The 15,216-nt window shown below is 43.7% G+C and overlaps 2 protein-coding genes across 2 annotated transcripts in view; one reads left to right on the forward strand and one right to left on the reverse strand.

Moving 5' to 3' along the window:
• THAP12 (THAP domain containing 12) overlaps positions 1-7,122 on the reverse strand; it is a 28,630-nt gene extending 21,508 nt beyond the window's left edge. Inside the window, exon 1 of the mRNA XM_055423720.2 lies at positions 6,743-7,122. Coding sequence (XP_055279695.1) covers positions 6,743-6,831 — 89 coding nt within the window. The 5' untranslated portion in view covers positions 6,832-7,122. The remainder of the gene's footprint in view (positions 1-6,742) is intronic.
• Positions 7,123-7,301: 179 nt separating this feature from the next.
• On the forward strand, positions 7,302-14,587 carry GVQW3 (GVQW motif containing 3). The gene is made up of 2 exons (XM_055423721.2): positions 7,302-8,271; positions 8,810-14,587. Exons 1-2 carry the CDS (start codon positions 7,807-7,809, stop codon positions 8,879-8,881), a joined length of 537 nt encoding a protein of 178 aa, XP_055279696.1. The 5' UTR covers positions 7,302-7,806; the 3' UTR covers positions 8,882-14,587.
• Positions 14,588-15,216: the final 629 nt, after the last annotated feature.

Raw genomic sequence — 15,216 nt, forward strand, 5'->3', positions numbered from 1 at the left:
ATCCCAGGGATGGCGGAGCCTAGTGGGCTGCCGTCCATGGGGTCGCACAGAGTCGGACACGACTGAAGTGACTTAGCAGCAGCAGCAGCATGGAATTTATAAATATAATGAATGGGAAATATACTATTTAACAGCATTAAATATATTTATGGTTAGTTAACAATGTGAGTTAACTTTTGAATAACAGATGGGCTGGCAATGTCACCTTTTATCAACCCTCCCTACAACTCATTTACAGGAGGAAAAAAAAAAAACTATAACCACTAACCCTAAGAATACAACTATTAATTCAGTAAGCAACTCTGGAAACTATTTCTTTATTATAATAAACTCTGAGCACGGTGAAAAATTGTCAAATACAGTAGAATTTGAAATCCTATAGTACTGATTTTTGGTTCTGATACAAAGTTAAGACCTTTAATACATTAAGCAAAATTTGACAGACGTAAAAGGACTATTACTGTGTGACTGACTTAGATAATATGAGTATAAAGTACCTAAAACAGAAAAATTAATGAAGACTGAAAATGGACTGGGGTAAAAAGTTACTGCTTAATAGTTAAGTTTTTGCTCAGGATAATGAAAAAGCTGTGGAAGTAGACAGTGGTGATGAATGCAGAACACAATGAATGGTAACTAATGCCACTGGATTATACACTCAAATATGCTTTAAAAAAATGATTAAAATGGCAAATTTTACACTACTGCCATTTACATAAGGGACTTGAGCATATGTGGATTTTGGTATCTACAGGGGTTTCCTGGGAACAATCCTCTACAGGCACCAAGACACGCCTACATATTTTTATCAAAAAAACTTTAAATAGCCTGATACACCAAAAATCATTTAACTGCACATTTTAAAAAGGTGAATTGTATGGTATGTGAATATCTCAATAAAGATGTTTTAAAAAGAGTTTTTAAAAAGCTCATAATTTGGTCATGAAATACTCAAAAGGCTCTTACATACAGGTTGGTGCAAAAGTAATAGCGGTCTTGCATTGTTGAACTTTGCTGTTTGATAGTGGAATACATTCTTATATAAATGTGGTTATACATCATTTTAATGCTACCCATGTGATCCACTACAGCTTTCTGAATCCTGGTGAAACTATTACATCTGAGAAATATGCTCAGCAAATCAGTGAGATGCACCAAAAACTGCAATGCCTGCAACCGGCATTGGTCAACAGAATGGGCCCAATTCTCCTCCACGGCACATCACACAACCAATGCTTCAAAAGTTGAACAAACTGGGCTACGAAGTTTTGTCTCATCCGCCATATTCACCTGACCTGTCATGAACCAACTACTACTTCTTCAAGTATCTGGACAACTTTTTTGCAGACAAAACGCTTCCACAACCAGCAAGAGGCAGAAAATACTCTCCAAGAGTTCCTCGAATCCAGAAGCACCATTTTTTGTACTACAGGAATAAACAAACTTATTTCTTGTTGGCAAAAATGTTTTGATTTTAACTGTTCCTCTTTTGATTAATAAAGACGTATTTGAGCCTAGTTATAATGATTTAAAATTCACGGTCCAAACAGGGCAGAAGCAGTGCCAGTCCTTGACAGTCCAGTGGTTAAGACTCTGTACTGCCACTATAGGGGGCACGGGTTCAATCCCTAGTCAGGGAACTAAGATCCTGCATGTCACAAGGCCAGGCCAAAAAACAAATTAAAAAACAGATAAAATAGGACACAGCTTTGTTCATTGTCACCTGAGAACAAAAGTAGGACCTCCAAAGCATAAATTATAAGGGGGAGGCACATTTCCACTCAATACAAGGAAGAAACAAGTTAATGCTGTCCAGAATCCTCAAGTATCCCCTCACAAAGCAAAGGAACTGACACAAGAGGTATGTTTTAGCAAAGGCCCACCTGTCAGAAATGTGCAGAAGCCTCTTAAGGGTCCATAAATAACTTGATATGAAATCATGTCTATGTCTTTTCTTAACAGTCCTTACATTAGATTCTCAAAAGGAAAAGAGACCCCAAAAAGTTTAAAAGCCACCACTCCTGAGGGAATTCCAACACTTCAAAGGATACTGCACTAGATCTACAAACTCCTTCCAAATCTGACTATAAGCCCCTACAGGCCATACTCCTCAACTATGGAGTATAATAAAGAGCATTCGCTACCTATAAAGATTAACAACCTGTGGCCCAGAATTGACTAGTGGTGCCTTCATTATACTGGAGAAGGAAATGGCAACCCACTCCAGTGTTCTTGCCTGGAGAATCCCAGGGATGGGGGAGCCTGGTGGGCTTCCGTCTATGGGGTCACACAGAGTCGGACACGACTGAAGTGACTTAGCAGCAGCAGTAGCAGCAGCCTTCATTATGCAAGTAAAATATACTTCCAATTGGGCTCAAAGGAAGATAATGCTTAACAGAGCAAGGCCCAGTCAGACTAAGATGCTCCTCTCTCTGCTCCCACAGAACCCAGTGGCTATTCCTCACTCTCCTGAACTAGTAGTTCCTTCTTATCTCACTGAACTTTAAACACTAAGAATACTCCAGGGCTCAATCCTCAGACCTAGTCTACTTCACTTATCCAGTTCCATGGTTTTAAATACCCTCTATAAACTGAGAAAGCCCGTATTCACAATCTCCAGTCTGGAAGTCTCTAAATTCCAGACCTGTATATCTTTTAATAGTTTTGGTTCTTAAATATTTAGGTCACTGATCTAAATATGGACAATTTTGAGTTCATTTATGGATATGTATGAAGAAAGACATCTATTCCTGAATGTCTATGAGGCCTCTCAAACTTCACAAGTCCTAAACCAAATTTTTTATAGTCCTCCACTGAACCTGCTCCTCCCAGTCTTCCATAGCTCAATAAAGGCTCAGGTTAAAAATCTTAAGAGTCATTCATCATACAGATGGCCGACAGGCACATGAAAAGATACTCAAAATCACAAATCATTAGAGAAATGCAAACCAAAATCACAAGGTACCACCTGAGTCAGAATAGCCATCACTAAAAAACAAATAACAAATGCTGAAGGGGGTGTAGAGAAAAGGGAGCCCTGCTACACTGCTGGTGGGAATGTAAGTTGGTGCAACCACTATAGGAAACAATATGGATGTTCCTCAGAAAACTAAAAACAGAGTTACCGTATGATCCAGCAATCCCACTCCCGGTCATTTATCTGGACAAAACTGTAATTCAAAAGATACATGCACCCCCATGTTTATAGCAGCACTATTCATAATAGCCAAGACATGGAAACAATCTAAATGTCCATCGAAAGATGGATAAAGAAAGTGAGGTACATATCTATAATGGAATAATACTCAAGACATAAAAAAGAATTTAATAATGTCATTTGCAGCAACATGGATGGACTTAGAGATTACCATACTAAGTAAGTCAGAAAGAAAAAGACAATACCATATGATATCACTTATATGTGGAATCTAAAACATGACACAAATGAACCTATCTACTAAAGAGTTAACAGACTCACAGACACAAAGGACACACTGTGGTTGCCAGCAGGGAGTGGTGGAGGAGGGTTGGACTGGGAGTTTGGGGTTAGCAAATATAAACTATTATACATAGAATGGATAAACAGCAAGGTCCTATTGTGTAGCACAGGGAACTACATTCAGTATCCTGTGATAAAACATACTGTAAAAGAATTTTCAAAAGAATGTATGTACTGGAAAAAAATTTTTAAAAGAATGTGTGTATATATATAAAACTGAATCACTTTGATGTATAGCAGAAATAATACAACATCGGAAATAAACTATACTTCAATTTTTTTTTAAAGGCAAAAAATCCTAGTCATTCTTCACTTGTTTTTCTCTTACAACCTATATCTACACCATTTAAAATCCTGCTGGCTTCACCTGCCAAATAAACCTCAAACACAACTACTTACCACCTCCACCTCTATAAACTTAGATTACTGCAATTAAACCTGGATTACTGCAACTGCCTTTAACTGGTCTTTCTGCTCTCACCTTTGCTTCCCTACAATGTACTCATCAAGTTAGTCAGTGATTCTGTTAAACGTATAAGTCTCTCTCTTCTAAACCCTTTGATGACTTCCTATTTCACTCAGGATGCCACTGTGCTTTCCACAGCCTACAATAACCTACACAATGTGCACCTACCACAAACACACAGACATTCTTCTGGTCTCATCTCTTCCTCTCCCACATCCCTTTGGGCTTCCCTGGTGGCTCTGAAGGTAAAGAATCTGCCTGCAATGGGGGACACCACGGTTTGATCCCTGGGTAGGGAAGATTCCCCTGGAAAAAGGAATGGCAACCCATGCCAGTACTCTTGCCTGGAGAATTCCATGGACAGAGGAGCCTGGCGGGCTACAATCCATGGGGTGGAGAAAAGAGTCACATGCGACTGAGTGACTGACCTTCCTTAAATCAGCTTGAGGACTCCTGCTTGTACCTCTAACAAGCATGCCCTGCCTTTACATTTACTGTTTCTACAGACTGAAATGTACTTCCCCTGGATACTTCCACAGCTGACTCCCTTACCTACTTCGGGTCTTTGCTCAAATAGACTTAGTGAGGCCTTCTCTGATAATCCTATTTAAAATAGCAACTGTGCCTCCCCTACTACTCCTATTCCCCTACCCTCCCAGCCCCCTCCAGTCAAACATTTGCTTTTTCTCCATAATATTATGACCAACTTAGATAGTATATTGAAAAGCAGAGACATTACTTTGTAACAAAGGTCTGTCTAGTCAAAGCTATGGTTTTTCCAGTGGTCACGTACGGATGTGAGAGTTGGACTATAAAGAAAGCTAGGTGCAGAAGAATTGATGTTTTTGCACTGTGGTGTCAGAGAAGACTCTTGAGAGCCCCTTGGACTGCAAGGAGATCCAATCAGTTCATCCTAAAGGAGATCAGTCCTGGGTGTTCATTGGAAGGACTGATGTTGAAGCTGAAATTCCAATACGCTGGCTACCTGATGCGAAGAACTGACTCATTTGAAAAGACCCGATGCTGGAAAGATTGAGGGCAGGAGGAGAAGGGGACGACAGAGGATGAGATGGCTGGATGGCATCACCAACTCAATGGACATGGGTTTGGGTGGACTCTGGGAGCTGGTTATGGACAGGAAGGCCTGGCGTGCTGCGGTTCAAGGGATCACAAGGAGTCGGACACGACTGAGCGACTGAACTGTTTCATCACCATCTGATACACGGTGTATGTACTTATTTTCCCCCACTAGAACGTAAACTCCATGAGAACAGAGTCTTTGTTGTATTTATCTATTCTCTCCCAGTACTTAAAACAATGCCGAGTACATAGTAAGCCTTCTATAAATATTTGTAGAACAGCATGCTATATTATAAGCGCCTACTTACATATATAATATATCTACCTCCTTAAATGGATTGTAAGCTTTCTGCAGACAGGAACGCTATCTCATAAACTCTGAATTTCTGGACCAAAATCACTGCGGATGCTGATTGCAGCCATGAAATTAAAAGACGCTTACTCCTTGGGAGGAAAGTTATGACCAACTTAGCATATTAAAAAGCAGAAACATTACTTTGCCAACAAAGGTCTGACTAGTCAAGGCTATGGTTTTTCCAGTGGTCATGTATGGATGTGAGAGTTGGACTGTGAAGAAAGCTGAGCGCCGAAGAATTGATGCTTTTGAACTGTGGTGCTGGAGAACTCTTGAGAGTCCCTTGGACTGCAAGGAGATCCAACCAGTCCATTCTAAAGGAGATCAGTCCTGGGTGTTCATTGGAAGGACTGATGCTACAGCTGAAACTACAATACTTCGGCCACCTCATGCGAAGAGTTGACTCACTGGAAAAGACTCTGATGCTGGGAGGGGTTGGGGGCAGGAGGAGAAGGGGACGACAGAGAATGAGATGTCTGGATGGCATCACCGACTCTGTGGACATGAGTTTGAGTGAACTCCGGGAGTTGTTGGTGATGGAAAGGGAGGCCTGGCGTGCTGTGATTCATGGAGTCGCAAAGAGTCGGTCACGACTGAGCGACTGAACTGAACGTTAGTGCCCTGACACACACAGTAGGTACTGACCTGAAATGAATGAATCAACAAGACATGCCAAGGAAAAATCCTCAGACTTTATTTTCAAATACAGTTCCTACTCTATCACTAAGTTGAGAGCGGGTGTGTTACCTCAAGGAAGACGTTTGTATAACAACTACCAAGCCCTCTCGCGTACCCCGTCCTCTCCCACGCCCGTTATCCCCACATTAACCAAGTGAGATAATGAGTAACGGTCAGAAACAGAATGTGAACGACGAACAAGTCCGAAGGAGGGAGCAGTTGTGACTGAAGATCAAAGGTGGTCAGACTCCAAAAAGAAACATCGTCCCAGGGGTAGAAGGGCCCCGGAGACCACAACCACAGATTCCAGGTCCCTCTTTTGACAGCTAGGCTAACTAAAGCCCAGAGAGGAAAGCGGCTTGTCCGAGGTCACTCAGCAAGCGAATCAGGGCGAGAACCCACCTTACCCACTCGCGCCGCCCAGCTGCCTCTTATTTCGGATGGTGCCCAACACGCAGAGCCCCGCGGACGCACGTGCTCCGAGGCCCCCGGGCGCCCGCCCGCCCACCGCTCGAGGCCCGCTCCCCACCTCGGAGCCGGGTTGGGGTCGACAACTGTGTCCCCCCCACGCCCCTCTTAGCCCCGGAGCCTGCCCAGGGCCGGCGGCTGGCAGCGCGAACCGCGGACGAGGGCCCGGGCTGCCAGCTCCGCGCCCGCCGCTCACCTGGCGGGATCCCGCGGGAACCTGAAGAAGGCCAGGTCCGACTGCGTGCTCTTCCGCGTGCAGTTGGGGGCCGCGCAGAAGTTCGGCATCGTTGTCTGCCCGCCGGCCGACCCAGCCCTCCCCTCCCCGCCTCCTCAGGGCAGCGCGCCCGCCCGTCGGGGCCGGGGAGGGGAGCCAGGCCGGCCGGCCGGCTCGCCAGGGCCGGCTCGCCGCGGGGGAGGGGCGGGCGAGAAGCCGCGAGGGGCAGGAGGGGCGCCGCGGTCCGAGGCCGGGCTGGGGACGCGGCTCCACAGTGCTGTGAGCGGCCGGGAGGATTTACCGCCGCCGCCGCCGCTGGTGCACCTCCCGCCCGCCCGGGACGCTGCCGCCTCCTTCCCACAATGCACCCTGGCGCCCGGGGGTGCCCTCTCTTCCCTCAGCCTTCCTTCCCCGCCCCCTCCTTTCCGCCGACTTCTCCGCGGGCGGGTACGCGCAAGGAAGCGCGCTCTCTCGGGTGTGGCGAGGCCGAGGCGGGGCCTGGCGCAGGCTGCCGCAGTGCGCCTGCGCGCGGCCTACCCGCGGAGGGAGGGAATGGCGCATGCGGGCGTGTCTCCAGGGACTCTAGAGCTCCGGTAGGTTTGGCGTGCACGGGTTTCCGCAGATCTGGAGCGAGCCTGCACGTTACAACACCGATGCGTCGTTTCTTGCTTGTTTAAATTGCCACCACGTAGGCTTCTACTGCAGAAATTGCCTTAGACTCTTCAGAGCCGCGGTCAACGGGACGATCTTGGTAACTGATTTGCACACACCCCCCCATCAGATCTTTGTGCCCGAGTTGGACACAGACGTGGGTTGTAAGAGATTTCATTTTCCCCAGCTTTGCAGCTACACTGTGACCCCGTTAGCTTCTAGATTGGAAGCCCCAGGGGCTAAAATTCAGAAAAGCGATTACTCTTACCTCATGAGGCTTCCAGAGGAGCAAAAATAGCGGCATAATAGCACCTGCACCCCTATAGAGATTGGTCCCTCTATCTTTTCTTCACAGTTGTGGCGTTTTAACGTTCTTGTGTTGCTTAAGCCCCAAAATGAGTGACCGATATCTAGAACAAAGGATTAGTATCAAATTTTGCGTGAAACTGAACAAATCTGCAAGTGAGACTCACCATCTTTTAAAAGAAGCTTACGGGGATGAAGTCATGTCAAGGGCCAGAGTTTTCGACTGGCACAAAAGGTTTAAAGAAGGACGCGAAAACATTCGAGATGACGCCCGAAGTGGTCGTCCTGTCACCCACCGGACGGATGAAAATATCAAGAAAGTCAAGGACTTGGTCTGTTCCAATAGGCAGTTAACCGTGAGGATGATGGCCGAAGAGTTAAATTTAGATAAAGAAACTGTTAGGCTCATTCTGAAAGAAAACTTGAATATGAGGAAAGTATCTGCAAAAGTTATATCGGGTATTTTGAAGGAAGAGCCTAAACCTCGAAAACTTGACTTTTGCTCTGTTCTTTCAAAGGAAACTAGGAAAAACAGCTCATGTGTGAGGAAAAAGGTAAGGAGTTCTGAAGGATGCAGTCCTCTCCAGTGAGAAGCTGGTGGGGAAATGCCTCTGCCTGTATCCCATCCCAAAATCCGTTCCCCTGCCAGCCAGCTGCTGCAGACTTCGTCTTCAACCAGCCTTCCCAGCAGGACAGCTCAGGATTGGTTCACACCCTGGTGAAAGGAATGTGGAGTGGCTGAACCCAAACTGGAAAGCTGCCTAGTGGTTAGGCACCTTCATTTGCTGCTCATCTATTTTCAGCTTCTTTACTGCTCCTCTCTGTATGTCATATCTCTGCTAGTTACTCTTTACTGAACTGTTGGGCCAGCTTCCTTGCTGTTTCTCCACAACTTTGAAGAACTTTTGGCTATTGACTTCTGATCCCTGCTTGTGCTTGATTTTTTCCCCCCTTAACAAGTTTTTTCTTCACTGACCAGACCTTAGCTTGATGTGGCTGACCTCTTCCTTTGTTCTCAGTATTCTGCCTCGAGATCATACGAATGAAAGGTGGGAGCATGACCTGTTGGAGTCTCTCTCTCTCTGTCCCCAGGGAAGCATGCTCTGCTGGGAGGACCCTGAAAGAAGGCCTACAGTTCCAACTTGCTTCACAGTCAGGGCCTGAGGTATGGTACAGAAGGCAGTGGTGTGCTGACATATGGAGCAATGCTAAGGGCCTGTCCAGCCCAAATGACTCAGAGAGAACCCCTCAGAAGTCAGACCTTCCATCCCGACCTTCTCACAGACCTACCCCTCGCAGAAGAGCTGGGTTTGTTTCATTCTAGTCTTGTGCTTTGGATTCCCCTCCACCCACTTCATTTGGGTGTATCCTGTCTCATGGAGAAGGAGGATCTGGTCCTGAAAAATATAAACCAGAGGATTCAGGTCCAGGCTGTGATGTGTATAGAGTGAGAAAAGGTAACACTCTAGACCTTGAATTCTGGCAGTCTTTTGCCTCTGCTGATTCCCACATATCAGCTGTTTTTAGTAACTAATACCAACATTGTCAAGTATTTTTTCGATCACCTGCAGTGTTTAGAACACTGCTGAGCATTGACAGTGTGAGGTTATTAAATAAGACCACCAAGGGCTGGGTGGACTTCATGCATGAGGTGGTTCCTGGACTGGATCCTTAGGAAATTAGGCACATTTCCAGGCAGGTAGAACAAGATGAGGCTTCGAACCTCTTGTCAGTTGGAAAATGAGGGCACTATTGGCTGAATTAGCAAAGTCTAAAGAAGAAGATAATAGTGTTGTGCAGAAGATGAACAATTTGAGATAATTTGCTTCCTCTCCTCCTCCCCAAACTCTGCTCTAATAGTTTATAAATTGCTTCCCCCTGAGTCTGTAGGCAAGTTTGTAATAGCCCACTTATTTGATTATCTAATTTTCTCATCAAACCCTCAAAAAAAAAACAGTCTTTACTAGTTTAGACTCCTTTATCTCTTCCTGTCTCTCTGCCAGGATTTATGGAGTGGCACTTTTCCCAAATGGGTTCCAAGAAATACCGAATAGACTGGAAACATCTCAGAATGCCTGGTGGAGGAGTGTGTGTGTGTGTGTGTGTGTGCGTGTGTGTGTGCGTGTGTGTTGGGTAGAGGTGGGGATGGTTAGTAACAGCATTTCACAGAATTGGCCAATGTCTATGTTTTAACCCAAGAGTTTTTACATATAATAGCTCCTATTATTTAACTGGTGAGTTAGTAAACAATACTGGTTGATGGTAGAGGCACAACATTTATTCAACACAGTTGTTTTTAGTTCTTGCACTCTCACCTTCAAAAAATTACAAGTTTCCAACTAATACCTGTCAGTTTTGAAGCACCCTGAAAACTCGACCTTATCTCGCAAATAAGATATTTTTCAGGAAAATTCTAAGCAACAGCTCAGACTCCTGCCTGCAGACCAGCTTCTAGGCATTTCATCTCAGGATCATTACATCTTCCTACATCAGATAAAGCCCTGGGCTCCCCATAAGGCCTTTCCAACAAGGACAATGCACTTCTAGGAAGAAAACCCCACAGCTGGCAACCAGAAGCAGGTAATCAGGAGGGTGAATTCAAATTGTTCCAAGTAGCTGTAATGAAGACTTATTTATTACCTACCTTACCTTAGATCATGTCCTAGGCAGTAGTCAGGTTGAACTATATCACCTGAACCCATTACCCTTTTGCAAGGTCTCTCAGAAAGTAGTCAATAAGATCATAATACACTCTAGAAAGCCTCAAGTTTGGAGGGAAATAAAGATAGTCGTGCAGACCAAATCATTCACATACGGCTTCTCAGGATCTCTACACCCCATTTTAGAGCATAATCTCTAAGGAATATCCCCAGACAAGAGGGTTCTCATGTAACAGTACCCCTTTTGGGTCCACCCGTCAAACCTGTTTTATTTCTGACAAGAATTTTGCCTGGCCTGCACCTTGCTGCCTAGGCCCCTTGAGCTTTTGATTTTATAATCTCAGGGATCCACCCATCATCAAGCCCCAGGCCCTTGGCCTTGACTTTTCTCAGATATTGCTCAGTTAATTCTCCAATCTATTCATGCTCTGCTTCCCTGGGCTTTGTTTTCGAGTTCTGGACCACACCTTCCAGTAGCTGCTTTTGGCCTCTATGGTATGCTGACCTTGAATTCCCCTTTTGGTCTTGATTTTTCACTCAGCTGTAGCTCTTCTGTCTTCTAATTTTTAGATCCTTCTTTGGCTCCCTAGTTCAGCCCTATAGTCTTTCATTTTTATTTTTGGTTCGTTTGTTTTTGGCCATGCCATGAGGCTTGTGGGATCTTAGTTCCCCAACTAGGGTTTGAACCTGGGCCCTTGGCAATGAGAACAGAGTCCTAACCACTGGACCACCAGGGAATTCCTGGCCCTATAGCCTTGAGTAAAGAAATTAGTCCATCCCTGGCCCCAGATTGCCTTCCCATCCTCAAGAAGAGGGGTAGGGGAACATGGGGAAATGTGATCTTTTTTGTTTGTTTCTAGCCACCTGTTACCCTTAGCCACCAGGGGTTCCACTCCCCAGAGGCAATCAATATTACTAGTTTCTCAAGGCAATTTAGGTACCTCTTGTACTCAGAAATTGTAAAAGGATTTCAGAGGTATAATATGCAAATCCATTCTCCCAGCAACAGTATTTTCCTGGGCAGGAGAAGCTCCATTTAACCATAAGAGATGAAGCCTGACTCTCTATAGGTTGTCAGGAAGAGAGCTGGCCATCTGCAAACCTTGAGTAAAATTCTCAAGCTCAACACACAATCAGGGAATCTCTTTGGCTTTCAGGCTGATCTTCCCCATCCCTATTATGGTTCAAAATCCACATGGAATGTTATATATGTTATATGTATGTATGTTATATACCATGGCTGCAAGTCTGGGAGGAAGAAACACTTTCCAGGGCAGATCATTCTATCATTGAGTTTATCCAGTTTTTTCTTCCATTATCCCACTTTCCCTCCACCTGTCCCTCTGGTACTGGGACAGAAAGAATAAAATATTCACCAGTAAGTTCTACAGTCTTCTGAATTCTGCTCCCAGCTCTGAATTCTCATTGGAATGTCATTGTTTGGGAAGAATGTGTGCCTGGGACCTGCTTTCCATAATCTTCCTTTCAGATCCATTTCTTAGCATTCAGACTTGCCTTTGGAGATGCCGAAGCAAATCTCGATACGAATGACTTGAAGATGTCTAATACAGGAATGGGGTACTATTGGGAACTGTCTGTCACTATCACATGTACTAATCAGCCAGCCTGCTATCTGCAGATATCATTGCCAGCAAGTCTCACTGGGCTCATTGCAATCGGTTACCAGGGTCCTGTGTGGCTCACTTTAAGAGTCTTTTTTGCTGCTGGGATTGTATATGTAACCCTGCATTCTCCAACTGTTCCTTAGTTGGATTAGACCTCTCAGATTTTATCAGGCTTTTGTATCCTATATGAGGCAACACTCATGTATTTATCTTCTATGGTCCTGCCTTGTCAGGTCCTAACAAATCTGTCCCAGTTGCATCACGCCTCTCTCAGTATTAATATCCTGGAACAAAAATTCTGTAGGGAGAAACTTTAATACCTCCAAGGACATACTTGGATTTAATGAAGAGATCAACAAACTTCTGTGAAGGAAATGTCTTAGGTTGTGTGGGTAACTTTCTCAACATTTTAATGCAAAACCAGACATAGCTAATACGGAAACAGATGAGCATGGCTGTGTCCTAATAAGACTTCGTTTATGGATGATTGAGCCTTTTCCATCAATAACATTGTTAATGTTAAGTTTATCTGGCAATTTACTACTATAGATATGGTGGAATATTGAAGGGAATCTTTATGGTGCCAGGAGAGTGAACCTGAGCTGAATGATTGACTATTTTACCTTGACCATATTTTGATTCACAAAATAAATTTTATGCCATCCTTTACTAAAACTCACAATATACAAACTACTACCTATATTTTGCCCTTGTGATATCTCAAAAAAAAAACATTGGCAATACTGAAAATGGTGCCAAGTTACAACCAGTGATAACAGAATGAACTGAAAATAATTCCAAAATTGCCTTGACCATGGATGGCATTTGAATAAGTTTGTTATCAGGAGGTGACAAAACTCATTGAATTACATTTTTTGCATGCTTGTAAAAAAACTGTATATATAGTTATATATATATATACTTGCAACTGATACTAAGCTGTGTCCTCTCAGATGTGTTTACTTGTTTTTCTCCCAAAGAGAGCCATATTGTGTCCCCTTCATTTAAACTGATTTTCCAAAGTTGAAATAGAATCTCAGGATTGAACAGACATTTGCAAGGGTGTTTAATCCAACCAGTCATGTTTCCTTTGAATCCAGGAGTGGCTAAATACTACAGCTGCTAAAAAACTGCATCTGAAAGAAGATTCTGTGTTAATTCAGCAAATTTTTATTGAGTGGCTCTGTGTGCCAGGCACTGTCCTGTGTGCTGGGGTACAGGAATGGACAAAGCAGACACAAGCCTTAGATTTCATGGTCTGAAATCTAATTATATTACTCTTCACTCTTGCAAAACTTCTGTTCCATGTGCTCATACTAACTCCTTTTCAATTGCATACCTGGAGAAAGGTATGACCTTTGCCACAGGCCTCTCTGCTGTGGTCATGATGCCTCTCCAGCTGCATTAATAATTTAAGGAATGTATTATATTTTATTATCCTTTAGACCAATCTCTATTGGTAGAAAAACACGCTGGCAATGTTGGAAGTGTAAATTGGCAACAGCTTTCTGAAAAGCAATTTGGCAGTGTCTATTAGGAACTTTAAAAATGTTTATATCTTCTGATCCTCTAGTTCCACTTCTGGGAATCTGTCCTAAAGAAATAGTATAAAATGTGGGCAAAATTTATGCTTTAACAATCCAGAAGTCCAACAGTAGAAGGTTGGTTAAGTAAATTACAGTATGACTATACAGTAAACTATTATGCAGTCATTGTAATTAATATTTGAGTTAAAACAGCATGGCAAAATTTTTAGAATGTTAAGTGAAAAGAGTGATACACAAAATTACATACATAAATCCAAAAGTATTTTTCTAAAATATTATTACTTTTATTATCAGAATAAAACAGTAGCACCAAAAGTTGGCAACGGAGAGAGTCAGGCCAAACCATGAGTTTGGCCCAAGAACTGTTAAACTGGCTGGGTGCACATAGAGACTGTTTGATACTAATGTGTTGGGTAGCAGGAGTGGAACAGAAGTGAAAAGGGCCTTTCCGAAAGGAAAAGGTGACCAGAATCCCTACAGAAATCCCAGGTGGCATGAGAAGACACCAATGGCATGGTCCTAGGGAGGTAAGGAATACATATGGATCAAGTGTCTTCTGACAAATGGAAAGGATTTGAAGTACTCTCCTTGGTAAAATTAACCTCATTCTTGCATTCTGTCATATAAAATGAATATTCTTGAGAGATTTTATAATAGCTGATTCTCTGAAGAATCCTTGAGCCATCCGTACAATTTATTTAGGACAGGAATGACTTTCCATGTGCCAACTCTACCTCCCCCCATACTGGGATACTCAACATGGATGTGCACAAGAATATTGGATATTCTGCACGGAGAATACCACACACATATTAATAGTCATCTTCATGATGTAATTTACAAACTCTGAGGCTTACAGATATTTTTTGATGGTGTCCAGAATTATTGTGCTTTTATTTATATCTGAAGAGTAACCGTGTCATGGTATTTTCAAATGAGAAATGATGTCGATAATGTCATAGAAGAAATGTTCTGTTGGGGAAGTGTGTCTTTCATTGTTACTTTAGCAAAATGTTTATCATTAAAATTCCAAATACATCTTGGTGAATTTCTAATTTTCATGTGAGTACACAAGGTATATATGTGTTTTATAAGCATCTAGGTTACAAATTTGTCTGTCTGGAAGGGTTCTTCAAGGTCTAAGTCTCTTGGTTTATAGAAAGAACAAAAGAGTGAAACTGGGGTTTTAGTCCTCCTTAACAAGCCATGTGACTTTAGGCAGTTCATTTGCACCGCTGGAGCGCTGCAGGTTATTCATCCATGCTGCTGCTAAGTCACTTCAGTCGTGTCCGACTCTCTGCAACCCCATAGACAGCAGATCACCAGGCTCCCCCGTCCTTGGGATTCTCCAGGCAAGAACACTGGAGTGGGTTGCCATTTCCTTCTCCAATGCATGAAAGTGAAAAGTGAAAGTGAAGTCGCTCAGTAGTGTCCGACCCTCAGCGATCCCATGGACTGCAGCCTAGCAGGCTCCTCCGTCCATGGGATTTTCCAGGCAAGAATACTGGAGTGGGGTGCCATTGCCTTCTCTGATTCATCCATAGAAGGAGAATAATAAAACCTACTTCGTGGAGGTGTTCATTTGGTTCATTCAGTTCAGTTCAGCTCAGTCGCTCAGTCGTGTCCGACTCTCCGCGACCCCATGAATCACAGCACGCCAGGCCTCC

The sequence above is a fragment of the Moschus berezovskii genome, chromosome 14 (genome assembly GCF_049115385.1).
Source record: "Moschus berezovskii isolate FMDL1 chromosome 14, NW_MosBer_1.0, whole genome shotgun sequence".
In the NCBI taxonomy this organism is placed as follows: Eukaryota; Metazoa; Chordata; class Mammalia; order Artiodactyla; family Moschidae; genus Moschus; species Moschus berezovskii.

Bases quoted from the DNA above. Each gene is read 5' to 3' on its own strand.
- GVQW3 (XM_055423721.2), top strand. From the start codon at position 7,807: ATGAGTGACCGATATCTAGAACAAAGGATTAGTATCAAATTTTGCGTG. The intron at 8,272-8,809 runs GTAAGGAGTTCT...CTCTGTCCCCAG, and splicing joins GCTCATGTGTGAGGAAAAAG to GGAAGCATGCTCTGCTGGGA.